Source organism: Colossoma macropomum, unplaced genomic scaffold (genome assembly GCF_904425465.1).
Source record: "Colossoma macropomum unplaced genomic scaffold, Colossoma_macropomum, whole genome shotgun sequence".
Taxonomy (NCBI): Eukaryota; Metazoa; Chordata; class Actinopteri; order Characiformes; family Serrasalmidae; genus Colossoma; species Colossoma macropomum.
In genome coordinates, this window is record NW_023495942.1 from 153,966 (window position 1) to 179,216 (window position 25,251).

Sequence of the window (25,251 nt, forward strand, 5' to 3'; positions counted from 1 at the left end):
CTTTCAGGCTCATAATGTTAGTGTTGAGTTGTCTTCTCACAGTGGAAGGAAGGACAGAAACACCTGCAGGTTTTTCAAATCTGAAGCAAGAGTGAAGCTTGATTTTTTTGTCTGTATTTCAAAAATGAAAGCTTTATGTCCTGTTTATCTGAAGGGGACAGTTTGGTTGGTCTACCGTGTGGTCCACGGTTGTTAGGAGTCCTTTTTTGTTGGGAGCTGTAACTGGTTAGTTTTAAGGTTAGAAGGATGGAAATGTTAAAGTGACAGTAGGTGCACAAAAGTAAAGAATGGACAAATTAAATACTGATAGATTTAATATTAGTGCTTAGTACTAGGTTTCTGTTTTTTATCTGATATTGAAAAATGAATAACTTGTGCTGAATGATTGTTTTGATTGGAAATTAAACAAAAGGTAAAAGGAGGGACTCTGACTGTATGTAGTCTACTTCTGTGGCCTTTTACATAGGCTGTAGTTCATTTTACTCAAATGATTTCAGTTAGATAAAACCAAATGGTAAGACAAGACAAACAGTTAAAGCTAATTAAGCCACTTGACTTTTATAAATAGACAAAAAATGTAAAGCTAAATAAGCCACTTGGCCCCCATAAATATAAGTATTTTAATTCATACTCAGGTAAGTAATAGTATGCAGCTAAAGGAGCAGTATGCTAGAAAATTAATATAATCTGTTATAGACAAAGAATACAACAGTTGATTTAAAACAAGGCTTTTAACAGTACTATTTGTTATGAATTGTTACAGGAAAACTTTTCTCATTGATGCAGGCAGAACATTTCTTCAGCCATTATGCCCTAACGCCTCTTAGAAACATAGGCTGTATGGCTACTTCAGTTAAAAAAGGATGAAGATTATGAAATCTTCCTGTCATTGCCAGTGATGACTGTGTGAGGTGCTTTTAGTAGTGTCAGTTCTCAGAGCTCTATTTGTAGTGCCTTTCTAACTGATTCTCGAGGAAGTTGCTTGTAACAGCCTGTTCTGTTTTGCTCACTAACACATTTACTTTGTAGACCTGTTAGTGCCCTGCTCTGATTTGAGTTTGTGGCCTTGCACTGATCTGAGATCACTTTCTCCTGTCTGAATCCCAGTCAGAGCCATGGCAAAAGAAACCTCTGGTCAGGGTCAAAAATGAGAAGTATATTCAAGAATATAAAAGTAAAAATGTTTTAATAGATTAAAGTAGTCAGGGTGTGTTTTTTTTTTCATTTAATTAGCTGAGCATGGGCTGATCACACTCATAACTCATAACCCACACTATTGAGTCTGCCTCATCTTAGTTATTTGTAACAAGCTGTTAAATGCTTGCAAATTTCAAATAAACTTGAATGCTAAGATAAACCTGGCATGCATACATAGTGTGATATTGTCATAACCATTAATCATACAGAATTATCATTCAGTCTCTGTCCTTAAACACACTGCAGTACAGGCCACAAATTTTTTGTAGCAGCTATTAGGTGGTACTGTTTCTTGCACAAAGATGTATTAGCAGAGATTGAATTTTACACTGGTATGAATTTGATTGGATGTAAAAAAATGAAATGTGTGAAGCTTTGATTATCATGAGAAAATAAATAATCTTTGAGATGTATATCAAATGTTTTGATGGTCTAAATGAAGATGTTAGGACTGATAAGTGTCATCTGTTCTCAGGCCTCTTAGGTTTTATACCATCATTGGTATATCGCTGGTGAGCATCGTTGCCCGTAGTTTGTTTGGTGTTCCATACAGATGGCTCTGATTAGGACTGTTTTGGCCAACAGAGCAAGTTGAAGGCCACATACAGCCTCAAGTTTTATTCCCTGGAATGGGCATTTTAACTATTTTGGCTATTAGAATGTTCAGGTTTTTAACTGAATAGTGTTTGATTATCACATTCCAAACGAGAAAGTTTTTATGCTGTTATAAATAAAATGGACACGCGAGAGCTCCCAAGGTGCTAACCCAAAACAAAGCATAGGATAGTCGGTCATTTCATGACTTTTTTTAAAGCTTTTTGTCATATAACTATGAATATGGGCCAATTGCACCTTTTTTAGGAGGGGGATTTTTTTTATTCACCCAGTTTTGTCCTCAGTTTAGTTACTGCCTGTTCTACCAGTAAATCATGTCTCCCCATCACATGATGTTACCAGGCTGGGAGGGTGAATCCTCTGAGACATGCAAAGCACCACCATATCTTTTTGAACTGCCTTGGCGAGCTTAGAGGAGAACACTAACTGATAAGTCTGTTACATTGGCTGACAGATGCCTGTGTTGGCTGGCATTGCGCTTTTAATATTAACTAACTTTACTCCTAATTAAGTACAAGCTTGTTGCAACTAAACTGGTTTACAGGTATTAATGCAGCCCAGCTAGCTCTTTTCACATTGAATAATGGAAAAATATATGTACGTTTTTAATTTAATTAAAGGAAGAGAAACCCATTTGCTGCTTTACAGTAAAGCTGATGATTCTGTATGTTTTGATGATGTATTATTACAAATTTGCTAAAGTTACAGTAGTCATGTTTGATACAGTTCAGTCTGCTGTTTTCCAGAATTCAGTGTGATAACACTGTATAAAACCGAAAAACACATTTAAAATATCATACCTGCTTGAACCCAGTACATTATTGTAGAAATAACAGAAATTCTGTACAGTTTATGATTCCATGCAAAAATAAGGGCCAAGTCCAAAATTCTTACGTTTTCTATTGATGGTTTTGACCTGGTCACAGTCCAGATTTAAACCCTATATAGAGTATTTGCTCCCACATTAAACACAAGCTAGCTTGGCAATGTTTTTCAAGTGTTTGAATCCATCAATGCTGAGTGGAACAATATTGACTCTTCTTTCTGTAAAAGGCTGTCTGAAAGTTTGCCCTCAAGACTTTAACATTTAAAAACGTCCAAGAGCAAAGCTGTGGCATACTAAGTTACTTGTTTAATAATTTGTTGATAAGACCATTAAAAGCTTAATGTTCTGCCGTTTTGGGAGGAGGGTTGATGAACACTGTATAACATCAACACAATTTTTGCCAAAAGTGAAAAAAATTCAAATTAAAGACAAAACTTGTGTTGACATTACATCACAAACTTAAATGAAGTAAATTGATTTCAGTGTAGAAATGACACTTTTTCAATGACTGGTTTCCTTCCTCTCTGCCATTTGTCCGGTGTGACTTTATAGCAGTGTGCATCTGTATGGCAACCATGTATCCAAGTGATCTAATAGACATAGAAAAAAACACATGCACCGACCACTGAAAAAAAAAACAAAAAACGCTCTGTAATGGCAAAAATGCACAGATGAATTTGATCATTTGTTTTTGTACATCTGAAGATGAAAACAGGATGTCAAATGAATGGAGCTCATTGATCCAGTAGTACAGATCTTTCAAGCACCCTTTTCATCCACTGAAAGTTTCTCACAGAAGATTTCTGGGGGAAAAAACTCACTGGATTTCAATGGAGCACTAGATTTCAATGGTTTTATTTAGGAGCTATGTAATTTAGCCATTATGTCGCCCTTACAGTGAGGTTTTGTTTTCTAGTCTTTTGATGAATTTTCATTTCACATTAATAAGGCATACCTCACACTTTCATTTGAATATTTTTAAAGCCTTTGTTGTACACTTGGCCACAAATGGCAGAGGAGTAGGAGCCTGAAGTTATAATATACTGTAATACATCATCAATACCAGTGTGCATTGGAGTTACACAACAATGTTGATTTTTAGTTTTAGTGATATTGATAGATAAGAGTTGCGTCTGTGAGAGGAAATACACTAAGTAGCAAGTTTCCTTTCTGGAAATGTGGTTTGTATCTGATTAACATTGTAATGAAACAAACTGTGGTATTTTTGGAACACTTAACTGTAGTAATTCTGCTGTTGGCTAAATTAGACGCAGACCAAACAATTTACAATAACCATTTAAAAACAGCTTTTAGCCTACGTCATCAATGCTTGCTGTATGACTGTTTCCCACTGAGTAGCATTGCATAACATAAACTTTGTGTCTTCATTTGTGAAAGTAAAAAGCAGACTGTGAAGGAATAAAGTAAAAGACTTTACATGCCTTGATAGCAGGCTGTAATGATTTATGGACATTTCCTTTATAAATATGAATCTTAATGTGAGTCAGCAGTATTTGTGGTGTTGCATGTGTCGCTGTAAATGTTACTGTTGAAATGTTACTCCAGAGTCACATTCCAGAAAGAACCTGTTGATTCCACCTGCTTCAAACACCTGTCATTTCATCTTGTATTACTAGCATAATAGCACCATCCACTGGCCACTTGTAGCACATTTCAGACACAAATCATTCCTATTTTATGAATTCTTGTCAGTTTTAGAATGTATTCACATTCGTAGGACGGGCAAACAAAATGATGAAGTATAGTTCAGATTATATTCTTTCTAGATTATGAATACATGTTTAGCTTTTTTTTCCCAAACTGAATTCCAGATGTTTTTCTAAATTTCTGCATAGATAAATGGTTAAGATGGGGACAAAGTCATTCAGAGTGGTTTGGTGTGAAATGCTTCTTGTATAGAAACTTTATGAATCAGAATTGTTCACAGCTGGTGATAGGAGCCAGACATCTGAAGAGTTTTATGATAGTTTTGAGAAGGATTTAGCCTAAAATGTAATGTTTAAAAGACATTCATGGTGGAGAGATAAATAAGAGATGTTGTAAGGCAAATAGTAAACAAAGAAAACTTATTTAGATTTACCGCTGTAGCTGCATCACATATAAAACATAGAAAACTCAGAAGACGTGCGCAGGTTCCCTGGTGGTTTTGGATAGTAAATAAAGTGGCTATATTTGTGTTGTGGCTGTTGTGACCCCTGGTTCCTATCACCACCACTGTAAAGATGGCAGAGTCTGTAAGTTTCTCTACAATTAATCAATTGACGTCAGACTATGAATGACTTTGTTTACATTTCCACAACTAAATATTTTAGTTTTAAACTTGTCTCCTTTAAACTAGTCAGAATGAAAAGAATGATTTTTTTGAGCGCATTGGGTCTTAGGGCTTGTTTTCATGTTCTGGCATCAATCTTATTATTCGATCCTGTCTGTCAAAATATGCCGTCATTGTTCATCAAACTGGAGCTGAATTCTGCCCTCTTGTGGCTGTTTTAACATCTGTGGGCTCTGTGTCAGGCAACATTTGAACAATCACAGAACTGTGATATCCTTATTATATATCTAGACCAAATGAATACAGTCCAGTTATTTAATTTATTCTGCTGCAGCTAGATATATGGTAACATTTTTTTTTCTTAAACGGTTATTGCATCTTAAGTGTGCATGGACACGTGTACACATAGACACAGTCTCCAAAGAAATAAAGAAAATACATAGTTTGCGTTGTAGTACCCAAGTCCTGTCTCAGTTCAGAGAGTGTAGATTTCTGGTCTTTGTCTCGACATGCGAGAAGTAGCCTCAAAATAAGGAGCATAGTCATCTCCAGATAGAAAGTTTTATTCAGTAACTGCATTAAAGTACAGTGTACATTAAGGCTCAGCACACCCAGAAAATTACGGAGCCCCTCGAGCAAGGCAGTTTGTCCTAATTTGTTAGATGAATCCTGCAACATGGCACATGAGCCATCTTGCATGCCCACAGATTTTCAGTGATGTTTAAGTCAGGGGGCTGCGAAGGCCATTCCAATAGCTTCAGCTTTCATTTACAGAAGTACACACTGAACGCTCCATACACAACAGAAACAGTTGTCTCTTCCAATGTAGTTCATGGAGTCCACATGGATTAAGAAACACTACACCAGTTACTCCTGGCCTGTATCTTTCTGTCCATCATCTTTCTGGGGGCAACCCAGGGGAAGAAAGAGCTGGTGTAGCAGAGGGGGGATCCTGTGTCATAACTGTTACGTGATATACATGGTTGCATCCAGCCCCATGGCAAGAAACCAGTAGCCAACCAGAACAAGTATTCAATTTTAAGGACATCACATCACTATTTAAAGCAATTTCGTGGCGTATTTGTTGCAGGTCATTATGGAAAATATTAATCATTAAATAAGTAAAAAGCATATTCCTACAGTACTTGCAGAGGTCAGAGGCCACCCTGCATTTATTAAATTTCCAGTCAAAACAAGAACAACTTATTCATTTTTCTGCATCAGGAAACATATTTAACAGAAAATTACACAGAAGTCCCAACAACGAAACATATGATTTTCAGTATTTAGTGTATCCACCCTTTATCCACCCCTTTTATTACAGCCTTTATTTTTTTTTCGGAAGACTTTCTTTAAGTTTTTCAGGAAAGCTGTAAGGATATTTTTTCATAACTTAAAAGTTTAATCTTAGAAGTCATCTGCTTCACAAAATCTATGTAATCCTGAACACAGTAATGTTGAGGGCTGTACTCTGGTGTGGTCAGTGCATTGTTCTGAGAACATCAAAAGATTTGTTGTTTGATTTGCAAAATTTTTTGGCTATTTCCTTTGCTCAGCAAGGGCCTCTTGACAGGTACACATCCTTTTAGATTCGTAGTGCTGTCTTCTCACAATGGAAGGATGGACAGAAACACCTGTGGATGTTTTCAGATCTGAAGCAAGAGTGGAGCTTGATTTTCTCCTCTCTCTCAAAGATGAAAGCTTTAAGTACTGTTTGTCTGAAGGGGACAGTTTTGGTGGTCTGCCAGGTCTTGCATGTTTGTTTGATGTCCAATTTGTCTATATTTTCTAATAATTTTTCAGCACCAGTTTTGGAAACACCTGTGTTTTTACTTATTTTCCTTTCACTTTCCCCTTCCTTATGCAAGTGGATTCTTGTATCTAATATCTTACATCTCTCTTCAGAAATACATCCTGAAAAATGAATAACTTGTACTTAATGGCTGTTTTGACTGGAAATCAAAATAATGAAGGATGGTTTCTGATATTTGCAGAGTATTATAGATTGTAAATTGAGTCTCTGCATTGTCTTGAACAGATAGACAAGGATGGGTCTCGAGGTTCTTGGAGGAGACAGAGTGGCTATGAAATGACTTAGAGAGAGGACATTAGAGAGGGAGGGGGTCTCGTTGAATGGCAGGCCTCCTCTCGTTAAACTGTTTTTACTTGGTGACTGCCACAAATATTTCTCTGACAGCTTCCGGAGGGTTAAGTAAGCAAAAACAGTTAACAGCTGCATACGCCAATAAAACAGTCTGGATTATGCTCATCCTTCACTGTTCCCGATTGATTCCTCACTGTCTTCATTGATGAGACACCAGGAGACACTAGGGAGGTGTATTATGTCTGTCCTAAAATATACAGCTCTTTCCAGAAAATGGCCTTCTGGACTTATATAATGAGCCTTGTCCTGAACTATACTATCCAACTGGAAGTTCCACGTTGAGTAGTTGTTTTTCTGGATCCAGCCCTGCAAATTGGCTTTTCACTGGTTCTACATCCATAAGCCAATTTTAGATATCTTTTGAAAAAACTGACCCTCAAAAATAGCCCTTACAAAGAAGACAAAAAACACTTGGCAGTCTCTACTCAGAAGATCTCTCTTACTTGTCCAAAAGCAGTGCAGTTTAGTGTTTCGTCTGTGTTTACAAGCTGGCTCAGAGGTTGCCATTAACCATCACATGAAGATGTCCATCAATTTCATTCTGTAAGACCTCTACACTGCTGCTCTTATTATACAGTGCAAGAATCCATCCTCACCCACTGGGATGTTTCAGAATTCCTCAAAGGTCCGTCCATCCATATTTCAGACAGCGTGGAGCCCACACAGCAATGTACGTCTCCCAAGATCACATTCCTCCTCAAACGCATTAGAGACATGCTGTAGTTAAAATAGATCATGCTTCTAAAAATTAAATGCCAGATGTTTGTCAGGTAATGTGCTTCTGTCAAACATTCAGAATGAAACATGCACTACAAGGGTCCCCTAGTATTGTTCTGCCAGCTATCCCACTCTCTCTGTCCCACCAACACTGCCACAAAGTAACCTTAATGATACTGCCATTAACGTCATCATCATAGTGACAACAATATGTCAACATGCTAATACTCTCCTCTGAGAGCGTTTGAAGGATCTGCCTTGTGGAGCCTCATCGCTCAGCGCCTCAGCCTCCGGACCTTATATGGCGCATGATGGCATCTCAGATGGGTTGGTCCATCTGCCTCTGGTTCAGCCTGAGGGAGATGGAGGTGGGTATAAAACCTATTTGATCATTCTCAACTCTGCTCAACTCTCTGCCACATTTCATAGCCTCTTTCTCTCTCTCACTGTAGCCGGTCTCAAAAGAATGGCTCCCAAGAAAGTAGAGCCCAAGAAGGAGGCAACCAAGCCAGCTCCTCCTCCAGAACCAGAGAAACCCAAGGAGCCAGAATTTGACCCAAAGGGCATCGCAGTGAGTACTTCATGTCTTTGTCTATGTTTCTAAGCTATAACAAATAACCCCTCAGCTGCTGGCATTACTGACAACAAATTTGGAAATTATTGATGTTGCAATTAAAGGACAGACTTTTATATTATTGACTGTTTATGTAATTATAATGAGTATTTGATACAGGCTTTATTCAGATTTGGTTTATTCGTGCAAGCTTTGCAGGGTTGTGTTAAAAAAAAATGAAGGTTGTATTTAGTAGATATGATACATATGACAGCCAAATGTATTCTGATTTTCACTGCATTGTTCATTTTGCCAACGTATTAGTCACTTTGAAAACTTGTTGAATATTAATCATTTGCTCTGTGTCGTAATATACAGTACTATGCAAAAGTCAAAGATTACATTTATTTAATTTACAGGCCAATGGCTGTTAAGTAACATAGTTCAGTCCTAGAAGTTGGTTGCATTTTCTGCTTCTCATTATCCAAGTAAACCCAGATACACTTAATGATGTTGAGGTCTGGACCTGGGGTGGTCAGTCCATTGTTGTGACCACCAACGCGGCTTCTTCTTTGATTTGCACATTCTTTTTCCTTTTATCAGTCATGGCTTTTTAACAGCTACACATCCTTTCAGACCCATATTGTTGTTGTCTTCTCACAATGGAAGGATGGACAGGAACACCTGTGGATTTTTTCAGATCTGATCAAGTGGAGCTTGATTTTCTCCTCTCACTCAGAGATGAAAGCATTAAGTATTGTTTATGTGATGGTGACAGTTTTGGTGGTTCCAGGTCTTGCAGAGTTGTTAGAAGATAACTTTAACAAATTTCTCTATATTTTCTAATCATTTTTGAACTGCAATTTTGGAAAAGCCTGTGTTTTCACTTGTTTTCTTTTGACTTGCCTTCTTTATGTAAGTGGATTCTTGTATCCAATATCTTATATCTCCTGAAAAATTAATAACTTGTACTGAATGGCTTTAAGTATTGTCTGTTCGTTGGTGATAGTTTTGGTGGTCTACCAGGTTTGCATGGTTGTTAGGAGTCCTGTTTACTCTATATGTTTTGATAATTTTGGAAATTCTTCCGTTGGAAGTTCTTCAGTTATTTTCCTGTCCCCTTTCTTATGCAAGTGCATTATCTTATGTCTAACCTCCTCAGAAATATCAACTGAAAAATGAATAATTTGTACTAATTGGCTGTGTTGACTGGATATTAAATAGGTGAAAAGTAGTTTCTGCACAGCACTGAAGGTGAATCAACATAGTCTGACCATCTTTTGCCTCATTGGCATCTCTTTAGTGGTCTGTTATAGCATTGGTGATGTCATGCTCCTCACATAAAACTATAATGTTCTCAATCAACAATCCAAGGTACAGTGACGTCTATTTTCCATTTCCAGAAATAGTTTTAGCCTCCAGAATGAGTTCTCAGATTACTTTTATTTTTTACAATAACAATAGGAATCTATTTTTTCCAATGTGAGAAATAATTCAGCCTATTATTTTACATTTAAAACAAATATTTCAGAAATGTCCCTCTCATATTTCATGCCATACACGTAGTAAATGTGAAACTAATCCATTTTATGCTCTTCATACTATCAGCATTCATTCAGCATGTCTGAACAGCATTGTGGTAGTCCACCTGTCTGTCCATTTGTTGTTTGTGGTCTTCCACACTGTTCACGTCGATCTATGTAAAAGCTCCCCTGTTGAAGCTTAGCATGCCTCTGATCCAGGCTGACCCCATCTTTTACCCCAGGGACAGTGCAGGAGGATGGGGTTTCACAGTGTCTCCCCTGGTCCTACAGCAGGCGTCCGTTATTCTTAGATCCCATTATGGGAAGGGGAAAATGGCCATAGATGACCTTGATGGAGTGACCCCAAATAGCCCGCTTCTCCTCATGGGTACTGCTAGCATCTGCAGCATTGCTGAGTGGAGTGTGGGCAGTTGGGAAAAACTTGGTCCAAATTCAGCGTTGGTGGTCGTTTGATGTTTCCTTTGCTGTTGATCAGGGTCAGCAGAGTTGGCTGAGCTATGCTAAGAAATTATTGAGTGCATGTCGATGGGTACAAATATTACAAATCTTGTGCTTTGAATTACCTATGAAAATAGACTTATTACTTTCTCCTTTTGGTGAACAAAGTATGGCAATGATGTTTGACATTCTGTTTTCTCTTTCTAGATTGAGTTCACCCCAGATCAGATTGAAGGTGAGAATTAATTCATTCACATATAGAGTGTTTTTACACCATATCATTGCTGTTATAAAGAAAATCTAAAAATTCTAAATCTTTTTAGGTTATAATTTTTACACCATTTTCAAATGCCACCTGCCCTTTACATTATGTACACATTTCATGAGCAAACCTTTCATACTTGTTTAAATTACATTAAAGAAGAATTTGACAGATTTTTTAAAAATTCTCCACAATTAAGTTAACACCTTATTTGGATAGCGCACTGTAGATGCTTAATAGATGCTTATCGTGCATTCAACTCTCACCTTTTACCTCAACCCAAAACCTAAACCTAACCCTTACCATGGTCCTAAACCTTTTTACTAATCACAACTCTGATCCTAATGCTGTTGAGAATCTCCCAGTTTAACCAAATAGATTGCTCATAAATTGAACCTCTTTAGATCATCTGCTGGGGCTGTCCAATTAAAGTGGGACCCTGTTTTACTGTTATTGACTTTACATATAAAACCCAGAAGACTTGTATAGATTCCCTGGTCATGGTGGTTTAGATACGAAATTTATTTGCTTTAACTTCCATTAAGAAATCCAAATCAGTTTCCCTACACTGTTTGCATCTCAACTATTGAATCATGCAGCAACTTTGAAAAATTAGTGGATTTCCCCTATGAGTTATAGGAACATATTATTTTTGTCCTCCTATGATGTTTTGAGGTGGAAGGTTTTCTTTAGACAGCAATAATATGGTTTTAACAAAAGTATAAAAGTTGTTCAGAATTTAGGCAGAATTAATGGAATTTCCTGCATGTAGAATTAGAGTATCACATTACTATCTCATGGAGACTTAAAGAGAAAATATTGATGTGCTTAACCCAGTAAATAAACTTTAACGAAAAAGATGAGAAAAGCAAGATTGTCTGCCAAGACTTAAGTGCTATAGCTGAGGATCTTATCTGCCCAAACAGAGTTTAAGGAGGCCTTCATGCTGTTTGACAGAACACCAAATGGAGAAATGAAGATTTCCTATGCTCAGTGTGGTGACGTCATGAGGGCATTGGGTCAGAACCCCACCAACGCTGAGGTCATGAGGGTACTAGGCAAACCCAAACCTGAAGGTCAGAAGAACATGAAACATGAATCACCATGTTGTGCACTACAGCTGTTTATTTGTTTGTTTATTGAACTGTGTATCTGTATGCTACATTGTTATATCCAAAATAAAAGGTGCCTCTTATTCTTCTGGCTTTAGAACTGAACACCAAACTAATGGACTTTGAGACGTTCCTCCCGATGTTCCAGCATATTTCTAAGTCAAAGGACAGAGGCACATTCGAAGACTTTGTGGAGGGGTTGCGAGTCTTTGACAAAGAAGGAAATGGGACTGTAATGGGGGCAGAGCTTCGGCATGTTCTGCAAACATTAGGTAAATAATTAAAACAGTGTCAGTATTTCAGATGTAAGTATTAATGCTGTACTAAAATATGTGGAAAATTGACAAAATCTCTTTAGAAATAAATAAGACAATGCAGCATAACAGTTGTAGTTGGTGTGCATGTGATGCTTGATTTCCTCTGAGATGAGGGGACGATGTACTGAATTTGTGTAATCACTAAAGCAGGACATATATCTGCTTTTCCTTTAGGGGAAAAGATGACAGAAAAGGAGGTTGAGCAAGTGATTGCAGGACAAGAGGACGGTAATGGCTGCATCAACTACGAAGGTAACATCACATTTTAGGGTCATGTAAGCAAACCTTGTATCTCAATTATAGAAATCTGTGAAGCAGTTATACACTTTAAAGCATTTCAGCCTGAATATTGATTTGACATAACTCAAAGTTTTATATTGTTGTCATGCTTTTGTTCATCAGTGTTCTCTCTCTATAATAGCTAGCATGCAAACACATAATACAACGATAGGAAATCCCTCTGATGTCAACTAATTCCAGCTGCTAGCCTAGCCACTGATATCTAGGCTAATCAATACAACCAAGCTAGCATTACAGCATTAGCATATTTTCAGCCAGGCAGAGTAACCAGGTAGCTACTCATTTTAGCTTTTAGCTTGTTGTCTTTTTCATCTGACAAGTAATTTCTGTTGTTTGCGTGAACGGTTCTTCTATTGTAATGGTAATTTTGACGTACTATGGTTATACAACTGCAGTAAGATACAGGCTTCCAAGGAGTGTTTTATTCTTTCTTCCTTCTGCAATCACCAAAAAAATGTCTATAAACCAGAAAATCTCACTCGAGAGACTACTGCAGCATTCCTGTAGGATGCGAGTAAGCATGTTTACAACAGACTTAGTGATGGTTGCTTTTTTTTCATTTTGACCAGAGTGTTCTTTGAAATGACTATAACCATGTACACGTACTAGTGTTTCTGTAATTTCCATACATTTTGCTGCAGATGAGCAGTTTGGAAATAGTTGTTTGTGTTCTCTCTGACAGCCTTTGTGAAGCACATCATGTCTGGATAAATGTCTGAGGTGAGTCACAGTGACAGTGTTTTTTTTTTTATGTAAAGGCCTATTAAACCACGAGCTATATTATTAGAAAACTACATTGTAAGCCAGTCTTGCTGGTGTCTAGCTAGTGACTGTAGCCTGTTGCACAATTTGATAGAAATTTTCTGGCCTGACCCATCCATGTGGTCAACAGCAATCCTGTGGTCAGAAACAGAAACTGGCCAATAATAAATGGAGTAGAGAGCTGACAAGTTGTGTCAAGAATACTGTGCCAAAGCCATAAACAATGCTTGTTTTATTTCATTTCCCATCAAACTTCCATTAAGTATGAATTATTAATTTTACAATATGAATTTTTTTTGGTATTTAGTGTGGATATTTTTCCACACCTCCAAAGTTCAGTCTTAAAAGTTGGTTGCATCTTCTGCTTCTTGCGATCCAAATAATGCCAAACACATTCAATGATGTTGAGGTCTGGACAGGTGGACAGGCCATTTTCCTAACCAGCTTCTGTGTTGGCAGAATCTCTCCTTTTTTCGGTAAGGGCTTCTTAATAGCTACACATCCATAACGAGAGTTGTTCTCTCACAGTGGAAGATGGACAGAAACACCTGTGGATATTTTCAGATCTGAAGCAAGAGTGAAGCTTGATTTTTCTCCTGTCTTTCAAAGATGAAAGCTTTAAGTGCTGTTTATGTGATGGGACTATTTTGTTGGTCTGCAAGGTCTTGCACAGTTGTTAGTGTTCCCATTGTCTGTGATTTTTTTTTTAACTTTTAGTTTTACAAACTTCTGTTTTCACACTTATTTTCCTTTGACTTTCCCCTTCCTTATGCAAATGGATTATTTTGTATCTAATCTGCACAGAAATATATCCTGAAAATGAATATACTTAATGACAATTTGTAGTGGGTAGTCTCTGACTTTTGTACAGTACTGTATTTTTCACTTATTCTTGAAAAAGTGTAACAAATTCCTTTATCTCTTTCAGGACCAAATCCTGAGAGCAGTCAGGATTTCAACAGTTAGTTCTGCAGCATCTGGTACCCAATCAGCAAAGCACTGGAAAGCTATTCCACTCAACTGAAGCTCTCTTCTCCTGCCGTCTTTTTTATCTATTTATGTCTGATGCTCTGAATAAATGATCAAAATAAAATAGCTTGTGGTGTATTCATAATAGTGTAGGCACCAAACATACACAGTAGCTTCAAGTAGACAGTGTGTCAAAGGCACCATCATGTGGCTGAAAGGTGAACTTTACTCTAATAGCATGACATCAGCTGTTCTGCAACACTTACAGGGTTCTCAGTTACAGTGCAGTAGAGCACTGTTTGCAGTGTGATGTTTTACCCTGCATTGACACACCTCCAGCCCTTTATACCCTGAAGAAAATTCTGAATAATGCACACAGTGCTGCAAGTGTCCTTTTCAAAGGGACCTGATAAGGACATAGTTTCAAAACATACCAATCTCTCTCCGGTCCATATGTGGAAACAAATCTGCAAAAACAGCCCATGTTGAATTCACTGTTTTTATGATGTTACAAAAAAACATTTACATACATCTGATTCAGCCTACAGCAGTTTAGCCTCATCCATTGATGCTGAAGTTCTAAAGAGTGTTTCAGCTCAGATTGCATTTGAATAAGATGCTATGCACTGTAGCCAATCAGAACACAGCTCATTTACATGTATCAGTCTTAAAGGCACAGTAACAAGCAGACTGTTTAATTCAAAAAGAAAAAGTTTGATTGGATATGGTCATGTAAAAATTAATGAAGGCTATTTTTGGTACATAATTTGGATTTTTCATGCATGTGATCAGTAAGTACTGTTTCTCCATTTGGTAAAATGGATCACAGGCCATTGTATTTTGTATGTATTTTGAACAGAGTAAGATGATGCTGTTATCATTGAGAAAGATTACAAGAAGTGCTAGTAAGCTGTTGTTTGAATACATTGCCACTAAACAACATTCGATTTGAGCAGTAATAGCCTTTTGCTTATTGGCACACAAGCTGAGCTCAACAACACTGACCTTTTAGCTTCATGTCAAAGAGTGTTTCCCTTATAGGTTCTGTCTGACATACTGTATTAATGTGCATATTGTTCATATTTTCACTGCTTTCGTAAATACAGCCTTTTCGTTATAGTACCACACATCCAAACATCTACATAGTCAGACAGTGAACGAACTGTGGAATTCTTCTAATAATTGAGTGGAGGAACATTATTGACCTGAGTCCTTTGTGAATTCTAGCCAGATGTCCCACTGCAATCACGTCCATCTCAAATAGTGCCAAAGCAGCACCCCAGTGTTCACTCTCCAAAACATGAACCCACACAAAGACCATAAATGGACAAGAATAGGATATAGGCACCTTAAAATCAGCAGTATAATTTAATACAGCCTATCTAAACCAATGGCTTATGTTCCAAATACTATAACTTTCCATTAAAGTTTCAGTTAATAAAAGACCTGATCAAATAATGAAGGTGATAATGATGAAGATCAACATGATGTGGTCAAAATGCATATCATACCAGATTGCTAGTATACAGAACTAAGACATATTTAGATTTAAAAAATACATTACCTTATATTACATTATATAAAAAAGGATTATAGAATTACACATAATATGTATAACATATGTAAAATGTACATCAGTGACTCTCTCTCTCTGTCTTGCTCTCTTGCTCTCTCCCCTCTCAGTTGAAAATGCCTACTCATTCACAAGTGGTCTGGTTGCTAAGCAAATCCAGGGTGGTGGCCACATTACAGTAAAAGCTTTAGTGTTCAGTAAGAAGCAAAGCTAAAGTGTCTTGAAGTTTGAAGTGAAGTAATTTTTGGTAGACTTGGTCAGGATTGCAACAGAAATCTGATAAACACTGATTTGTCATTAGCCTTATCAATGTGGACTGCATAACTGTTTCGTTCCCTCTCTTTTCCATTGCTTTGGTTATTTGTTGGGATTGTATGGATGTTTTTCAGTTGTGAGGGTATTCAGAGGGTATTCAGTGTACTGTGCATAAGCCTATATAAACATTTAATATCATGATAACATTTTATCACAGTTTTTCACAACATTTATAAAGAAAAAAGACGTATGAGTTAATGCATGGATATACACGTAGTTTACTGAGTGAAATTTTTAATAGCAAGATAGTATTGATTTCTGGAAAAAACGTCGCTGATGCCACTTTGAATAGTGGCACAGCACTACCTCCCTTTCTAGGATGGATTTTTCACAGTCTTAATGGGTGTCATGTCTTTGGTTACCTCTACATTTTTCTTTTTTTATTATTATTTACAGGTCAGGTAGTATTGCTTATATACTCTAGAGCACATGAATTGATTGCATTGCAAATTGATAGCTTTCCTGTGAGTTGTGAAGGTGTTAACACCAAATAACACACTAAACAGTTGGATAAACATCAAATAAATAATCAGATCACAATATGACAGTGAAGTGGGATCTTGTGAAACCAGAAATATTCAGTGTATCTCCAACTTGTTTGACTAAAAGAGCGCAGTGACCGTACTTCCCTGTCCATGATAATACTGTGTGTTATATATCATAAAACACTTGAATATTGGCTCATGTGTTCTAATGTGTGTAATAAGACTGAGATGTGGTGCATGTTATCCACACACTAAAACCAGACACAGGCCTATGAAGTGCTCAGTCTGCACTGTAATTGCTCAGATTCAGTACTCACTATTCAGGCAGTTCTGCTTAACAGCAAAGGACAGGCTCGTGCTATTACAAGAGATTATCTAAATATTTAGAGCAGCACTAATTCTCTTCTCGCTATTTTATCTGATAGCACGTTGCAACGTAATTAGTGTGCAGTGTAATGACAAACCCGGCCTAACACACCCAGTGAACAGCAGCAAACCTAAAGTGGACTCTTTAGCGCCCCCCCTTCTCGGTCAGGCCGCCGACGGAACAGCGTCGCTATATTAGAGCCCAGCGCTGACTGACTGACTGCAGTTGGACAGACAATAACTCTGCGTGTCACACAGGTAAGCAAAACCGGTCAGATTATATGCAGATGAAACAGCTAAACCTCCTTAATCTGGGTGTGGAGCAGAGTCCAGGTTTGTTTTCTATCCGTTCAGCACTGTGAGACCCGTCCCTTCACCGCTGTTGCTGTGAGGGGGTGATTTTTGCCGTTGCTGGGTGTGTATGAACGGGCCTGGCTTTGTCAAAGCCAAAGGATGCCGGCTTCGCCCCAGCGGCATTTCTCTCATTTTAAACAAAATAATATAGCGTGATAATGTTTTTCACCCTCTGTCTAGACGGATGGGTGTCTCATATTGATAAAGAACGTGCTCGAAGTGACGTTTGGATCAGCTGTCAATATTTTTGATCGGTGTCTTGACAGCTTAGGGCTCTAACGATGAGGTTAACGCTACTTCTCTACAAAAAGGCGGTTAGCTTTAGCTAGCCCTCAAGGCGCTATTTAACCAAAGATTTTACAATGTTCAGTCTACTTTTACCGTGCTAACTTGTGTTCAGTGAACACTGTAGGTGTTACTGTAGCACTGTAGGTGTTCATACAGCAATGGGGGATTTGCTAGGAAGCAGTTTTTCGTGGCTGCAGTGAGTTGGAGAAAACGTTAAAAAGCGTTAGGTTAACCGTCACTGCTTGGTGTTGTCTGGCGTGCAGGTTCGTAGTAAGTTGTGGCAAAACGTGTTTTTTACGTTTTTAAAGACAAAATCTTACATCTTTGACAGGAAACCGGCTCCAGCGATGAAGCAAAGCATGTCTGTGGTTGGTCAAACAGGGAAGGTGAAGTTGGCTTTTTTTTCGCCAGCTCCTTTTTCCGAATTTCCCGTTCCACCTTAAATGGTGCGGCAGTTACATGCTGGTGCCCGAGGCGTCGGAATGTAACTGCCGCACCATTTAAGGTGGAACTGGAAATTCGGAAAAAGGAGCCAACTTCAGCATCGTCCAAAACGCTGCCAGGTCTTGTCCTCGTCTGTCTTTTGCTTTTGTCATTACAGACTGCATGAGGGGTTCAGGTTCATGGATTATTTATCGTAAGGTGGTTTTTGTGCTACGTGGGGTTGCCGGTAAAACGGCATTGGCGCAGTTGTTTGGTGCTGATGCTGCTGCCTAGTTTGCACCGTCAAGCCTGTTTAAGCTGAGTTTCCTTCTCAGTGAGGAGTTCTGTCTGTATATGTGCAGCTCAGCAGATGAGATAAGATCACAGGGATTATGCGTGCATTTGTCTTTTGTCAAAGTGCAGAAAGAGGGCATTTCTGCTCCCCTGTATTAGCCACGTGGGGGCTTTGTCTTGGGGGGGAAATTTCTTTTAATCCAGGCACATATTCCCCCAGTCTAGGGGCATTTTTGCCTATCTGAGGGCAGCTCGCTAGCCTTTTCTATAAAGCTAACCCGCCAAAAATGCTCCCCTCGTGTTAAAATGACAGCAACGCGTACATTCGCGTCTTTTTCTTTTCTGTACGGCTAAAATTCGTATAGATCTTTAATTTTTTCTCTTTTTTCTCGAAGGCGGACACACCTTTTTCTCCCCCCTCCTCCCTCCCTCCTTTCCTCCTCTGCTGGTGTCTCTGGCGCACGTTTCTTGCCTTTTTCCTGCTTATGTATTCGATTTATTCTGAACCTTATCGACGTGCACGGTTCGTTTGTCAAATCCGCATCATTATTATACCAAAGAAAAGAGCCCGATCGGAATATTGGGAGCTTATGCTGTCTGTATGTCTGCTTTTCTCCCTCCACGCCCTGCTTTCTCTCCAGCATGCTCTCTTCATGCTGCATGTGCTCTTCCGTCTGCTAATACTTTGCATTGAAGATGCCTCATAGCTGACTGCATAATGCAGACTATAGCGTGCATATAGATTAATGCTAGATTAACATACAAGATTAAACTTGTCTAAGCGCTTGTTTAAGCCCTTATGATAAAGGCCTGGCAGCAAAGCATGTGTCTGGATGTTAAAAAAAGACATGAAGACTTGCCAAGGCCTTGCTGTGGTTTTTCTCCCTAAAGTCAGACTCATTAGTCAGAAATACCTTTAGAGATTGCTCACAACTGACTTAGTAATATTGTCTGACATGCCATAATACCACTAGTCCCTGTTTGCAGGGGTGTAACGATGCAAACAATTCAAAATTTGGTACGGTATTATGTGGTAGTGTCTTGATAGTATGATATATATATATTTATATATTATATAAATATATATAATAATATATATATTTATCTGACACAGCAGAAATATGGAGTGCTTTGTGTTCATATGCTTGTGTATTAATGTTTGCACACTAGGGGTATTATGATGTGCTACGGCTGAAAAACTAAAGGTTTTTATATTGAAATCGCAACTTTTCAAATTTCAGGAGCTGCAATTTTGATTATAGCCTACACTCTTAAAAAGACGGTTCTTCAGAGGTTCTTCAGTAAAGGAAATGGATCTATATAGAACCATGAACACACAAAGAAACCTTTGCATGATTAAAAGGTTCTTTGCACCATAAAAGGGTTCTTCAAACGGATGGAGAATGAGCCGCACTTGATTCTGTATAGAACCTTTTTGAAAAGGGTTCTATATAGCACCAAAAGGTTCTATTATCTCAAGCTTGTAGCAATAGTAGAACCAATTTTGGTGCTATATAGAGCCCTTTTCAAAAAGTTTCTATATAGAACCGTAGACAGCACATTCTCCATCAATCTGAAGAACGCTTTCATGATGCAAAGAACCCTTTGATCATGCAAAGAGTTCTTTGAGTGTTCATGGTTCTATACACAACCATTTTCTTTTCTTTTTCTTTCAATTCGATATTTTACCGAAATCTCTCAGCCCTACGCGATTTTCAATTCTGAGGTCACGATTCAGATCAATTTTCAATATTTTGAATCTGTGATTCTACTGAGCTGTAATTGTACACTACACAGATTTTCCCTTATATAAAGATTAGTTCCCAAATATAACTTGTTCAGTGTCTGTTGTACAAACCACCAACAAAATAAACCCTAAAAACACAACATATGCAAACTATAATTGATTTATAAAAAGCCCAGTCATTTGAGCTTTGGGGCATCCATAACATAAGCCCCTCCCCCTCCCCACCAGTTTACTTGATAGGATGCATCTAGATGCCTAGTATTAAAACCGTACACTGTTTCAAATTCAGTTTTTCACGTACGGTTTTTACATAATAAAATCGTTACGTTGCTAGGGATGCATAGAAATTTCATATAGTTCCATATAATTGTAATTTGCCTTGCAGTATATTAAAAACACATCACACATTAGCCTTTGATGAGGCACTGGTCTGCATTTTGACCAAACACATTTTAGTTTCTTGGACCTTGATTCATCATGATATCATGGTAATGACTAGCAAACGATAAATTGAGAAGCCCTATAGCGCACTTTGAATATGAACTACAGATTTGTGGTCATATCCCTGAAGTCCTGCTCTGTCAGAATGCACGTTTTCCAATTTCCTCCTTGCATAATGCAATTACCCACAGCGATTAAGGAGCAGCACAGCACATGTCAGGAAACCTAATTCACTTTACTGACCGTGCAGCCTTGCTCTGTCAGCCGTTTCAGTGTAACATATAGTTCTGTGTCATTAGTTCTCCTGTTCATGCTTATTTTGGTGCTAGGGTGGTAGATGTGCAGGGCTAGTTGAGTAGGTTTATAGGGTTCAGTGTTCTCTGCTTTATATTGAAGTAGCCAGACCAGACACACATATGGCAGAGGGGGGTAAGACCACTTGCCAGTCTCTTAAGTGAATTGAAAGGATGGCACAGACTAAGTGCTAATTGAAGTTGTAGGCTGACCGCTCCTGTCCCTACCCCCCCTCTGTCAGACATCCTGCTGGGCTCATTAAAAATGGATGCAGTACAAAAAGAATTGCTGTAGGTTGGGGTGAATGGGTTTTAAAGCAATGGAAGGCAGTGGAATGCTTGTATAGTGGAACGCTTTATAAAAATTAATGGGAAAAACACTATAAGGAGAGAAAGTAGTTGTAGAATATCCAACTTCTGTCCTTTCTGTCGGTGTCGGCAATGTGGCGGAAATATAATGTCATGATACTTCAAAGAAAAATTCACAGTAAACTATATCACAATATTGACTAAAAATTTTGTCATCTAATAAGATAGAATAGGCAAAAAAGAACCAGTGGTGCCACATTTTAAATATTATCAAACAGTAAAAGTACAAATGAATGAAATACTGTGCTACACTGAATCAAATCAAACAGAACTAATTATTTCTTTCTTTGTAATGCAGTTGTTCAGTGTTCTGGATATTAGCCTTATTATGGCCTTATTGTGGTATGATTTGATACATATCATTATTGCCCAGCCCTGCTTTCCCTAGACTTTCAAATATGGATGCACTGATATGGGAATTGTGGGCCGATACCAATACATAAAGATTTAAAAATGTAGAAATTAGGACTAAATCTACCTAGATTAGGCTAGCGGACAAATACAACATTCACTTGTGTAGGATTACAAATGCAGTAAAATGAATAGAAAGCGGACAGTTTAGCACAGTAGCTCGATGTCCTAAACATGCCCGAAACATTCTGCTCTTGCAATAAATACATCATCAAAAATCTAAACATGTCTGATGGCAGTTTTTTTAAGCAAATATCTGCCGATACGATTTCCAGTATGATTCCGATATCACTGTGCATTCCTGCTGTTCAGTGCAGGCTTTAAAAATAGGAATGGGCATGCTAACAATGTTTGAAATGTGATTATTAACGTTTTTAAACAAATTCTGTTCAAGTATCCCAGTGACATTAATATTTTATATAGTAATGAATGAAAAACAAAACACCGAAGGTTTAACAACTTTACAGAGTACAACTTCAAATATCAAATATATTAATATCAAATATATTTATGTTGCACACCCAGTTAAAAGTTATTTAAAAGATAAAAGATTATGCAGTATCTATTTGATTATCTAATTTTTTGATAAATTCCAAACTACACATGCTTTATTCACATACTGCATTAAGTTAATATGCGTTTGAATAACCACACCCATTCACAGTTCTTCTTTAAGACAGTAGAGCTGTTACATTTTCAGCAAACAGGGGTTCAAAGCATAGCATGATACGTCCCAAACAGATTGATGGCACTGTGTGGATTTTAGTTCTTACATTGAATGAGGAATATTGTGGTGGAATTGCATTACCCTTGATTTGGCCAGTGAGCCTATATCCCCACTGTTTGATGTCCCAGACTCATCACTGCAGCACAGCAACAGATGACCTCTTGCCTGCAGCAGCTAGACAATGAGAAAATCATTCACACACACACACTTGCACGCGCACACACACACACACACACACACACAGACATTTATAAGCTGTATGAGTCTGTGATGAAAGGCCTGTATTTCAAATTGTACATTCAAAGCTATCTGCATCCACACACTGGCTCATGAAATGCACACAGATGAGTATCGCAGTGTTCCCTTTTACTCCACGTTGGACCATCTGCACACGCTTGCTGCTGTAAATGCCAGCTGGCCTTTGGATGGTACCTGCAGTGCACACGTGCTGCATTAATGTGGTATGTTCAGTAAAACTGCATAGTATAGTTTACAGTTTCACTTGGTACAGTGTAACATGGGAATGTTGGATTAGGTGAAAAAATGTTCAGTTCAGCATAAATAAACCTAAAGTAACTTAACTGATTTTAGATAAAGTAAATCTGTTCAGCTTATTTAAAGGCTCAAATGAATTTACTTGTCTGTAGACCATTTCTATTGGAGAAAAGTCGGCTCATTTCCTGTGTTATGTACAGGGCTTCTCATTGCAGCCAACAGAACTGTCATCTGAATTGTAGTGTGATCAGTTACCTTGCTGTGAATTCTGGCTCAGGCTGGTCTGGGATCAGTCTGGCAGATGGAGAAGATGGGGTCTCCCATTGAGACGTCAAGGACGCCCTATGTAGAAGAGCACGAGCTGTAAGGTCAAAGTTATTTTGTGCTTACACTAGTGGGGATGTCAAGATTTAATGTATCCTTAATTTTTCACTCAATCAGTTTACTTAGCTTTCTTAATAAGCTCAATAGAGCTGCTCACTTATGGACCCTTAAATAGCTGCTAGGCTACAGTCAATTCATCACTGTCTCTGCTATAACTGATAATAATGATTTACTAGTTTGAGGCTAATGTATGGTGATTCAGCCTGCAGTTTGTGGGATATTAGCTTCTGTTACTTGTCAGCTACATTAGACGTAGTACTAAGAGAGTCTTCTGTAACATGATTAAAGTGCAGGTCACTTTGAATAAGAGTGTCTGTCAAATGTTATAAATCTAAATGTTATGATACAGACACAGTAAGCCAGAGCTGTATGGGTTGTGTTATAATAAGTTATTCGTGCTGGTATGTTTTTCCCCGTGCACTTTGAAGGACTTTGTGTCCTTAATCCAGCAGCTAAGCCGAGAATTTAAATGCTCATTTTTCACAAATTAGCACAGAAACTGGAACAGTTAGCTTTTTTAAGTGAAGCTTTTGGCCACTGGCTTGATGTGTTCTTGAGCTGGTTGATCTCACAGGCTAGCGCAAGGGCATTGCTTTGCATGAGGGGACATTGAGAAACGTAGTGGAAGGCAGCACCAGTCATGCACGCTGCATTTAACACATGCGGGGATGCGATCTGAAGGTGAGGATTCAGATATACTGATTTTATAATTAAAAAAAATAATTCTAATCTATTATAATATTATTATAATTAAGTAAAATGTTCATATTTTTTGACCCAAATGAAAATTTTAGACTATTTAAAAAAAATGTAAATGCATTGTATGTATTTTTTTGTATGTGTTATGGTTTCAATTGTTTTCCTAGTCACATTTGTGTAAATAAACTTGAATTGAACAATCCTTTACCACTGCAGTGGACAGAGAAAGAGAAAAACATAGTGAAAGAAGAGAAAGGGAGGAAAAAGCAAGGTCAGAAACAGTGATGAATTGATGTTGCAATTGGTGATCTCTAATAGCTGGGATAGGCTAGACGAATCTAGGTCAGAACCATAGAGGCATCCAACTGTGTATGGATGGGGTAGTTTGCAGTGCCCCCCTGTCCCCCCACCCGCACACACACACACACGCATACACCCACAACACAGCATGCTCACTTGCAACTTAAAATTTTAATCATTAATACATTCAGCACTCAAAACATGCCTGTATCCTGGTTAATGCTGGGCTTTGTAGCTGGACTTTTTTTCCTGAAAGCCTTTGTTTATGCCGCTTGTTCTGCAGTTCCTGCCCCGCTGTCGCAGAAGCCTTCGAGAACCGTCTCCATGACATTTCAATTACATCAGACAGAGGCTAGTTATGTAATTGGTCTGTCAGGCGGACTCTCAGGAAGAGACTGGCCCATAAATTTTAGTCAAAGAGGAATACTGAACCACAGATTGCAGTCTAGTTCATTCGACTTTAGCGTGGCAAAAGCCTAGAGAGTTCTATTGAAATAGTCCTTAATTAAAGCTTCGTCATGTCAGACTTGACACTTAGGTACAAAATACCCATAGGCTGGAATGAGTCATGAAATATGACGTAGCCTACAGCTGCTTTGTATGTGATCTTATTTGCCTGAGTCCAAATTAGCTCAGTGGGCTAAGACAAATAGAAAGACTTGTGATACCAGCTTGCTGTCATGCTGCCAAGTCTATCAGACACAGCATTGTAACAAGGCCAAAAATCCTGACAGTATTCACAGGTTTGAGGGGATTCATGGCCTGACTGCAGTTTTCCTGGCGATCTTGCCATTTTGAATAGAGCTGTTGAGCGTGTTTGTGTGAGCCACAACTGTGCTCTTAGAAATCTCAGACTAAAAATCGGAAGTTTGTTATTTTTATAAGACCCGTGCAGTGTTTTATTAAGTGCAGTTTCTGCTTTTATTTATTTGCATATTTACATTTGCTATTTACATTTTGCTTGTTATGAGGTAAACATATAATTGTGAAAGCTTACAACTAGGCCCGACTGTGATCAGCCTTAAAATGGAATAAATCAGTTAGATGGCTTTGTAATAATTCTGAAAGGCCTAAGCCTGAGGAAATGATTTAGTTTTAAAAAAGCTTTGTGTGAAGAGAACTGAAAACATGAGAAATAAGACCTAATTAATAGAAACAAATGTAAATACTAGGAAGTTCTCACTTGCCACAGTATTTACTGTTATTTAAGTCATTGTG

General features: G+C 38.1%; 2 protein-coding genes across 2 annotated transcripts in view; both read left to right on the forward strand.

Annotated features, from left to right (window-relative positions):
* Positions 1–8,221: 8,221 nt before the first annotated feature.
* On the forward strand, positions 8,222–14,187 carry myl4 (myosin, light chain 4, alkali; atrial, embryonic). The gene is made up of 7 exons (XM_036564123.1): positions 8,222–8,383; positions 10,555–10,582; positions 11,536–11,685; positions 11,820–11,993; positions 12,213–12,290; positions 13,021–13,058; positions 14,029–14,187. The coding sequence occupies exons 1-6, from the start codon at positions 8,279–8,281 to the stop codon at positions 13,047–13,049; spliced, it is 564 nt and encodes a 187-aa protein (XP_036420016.1). The 5' UTR covers positions 8,222–8,278; the 3' UTR covers positions 13,050–13,058; positions 14,029–14,187.
* A 2,792-nt stretch (positions 14,188–16,979) lies between these two features.
* Positions 16,980–25,251, forward strand: part of maptb (microtubule-associated protein tau b) — a 54,931-nt gene continuing 46,659 nt past the window's right edge. The window contains exon 1 of the mRNA XM_036564127.1: positions 16,980–17,066. The gene's annotated coding sequence lies outside the window, so the exon portion shown is untranslated. The remainder of the gene's footprint in view (positions 17,067–25,251) is intronic.

Bases quoted from the DNA above. Each gene is read 5' to 3' on its own strand.
- myl4 (XM_036564123.1), top strand. From the start codon at position 8,279: ATGGCTCCCAAGAAAGTAGAGCCCAAGAAGGAGGCAACCAAGCCAGCT. The intron at 8,384-10,554 runs GTGAGTACTTCA...TTCTCTTTCTAG, and splicing joins TTGACCCAAAGGGCATCGCA to ATTGAGTTCACCCCAGATCA. The intron at 11,994-12,212 runs GTAAATAATTAA...CTTTTCCTTTAG, and splicing joins GCATGTTCTGCAAACATTAG to GGGAAAAGATGACAGAAAAG.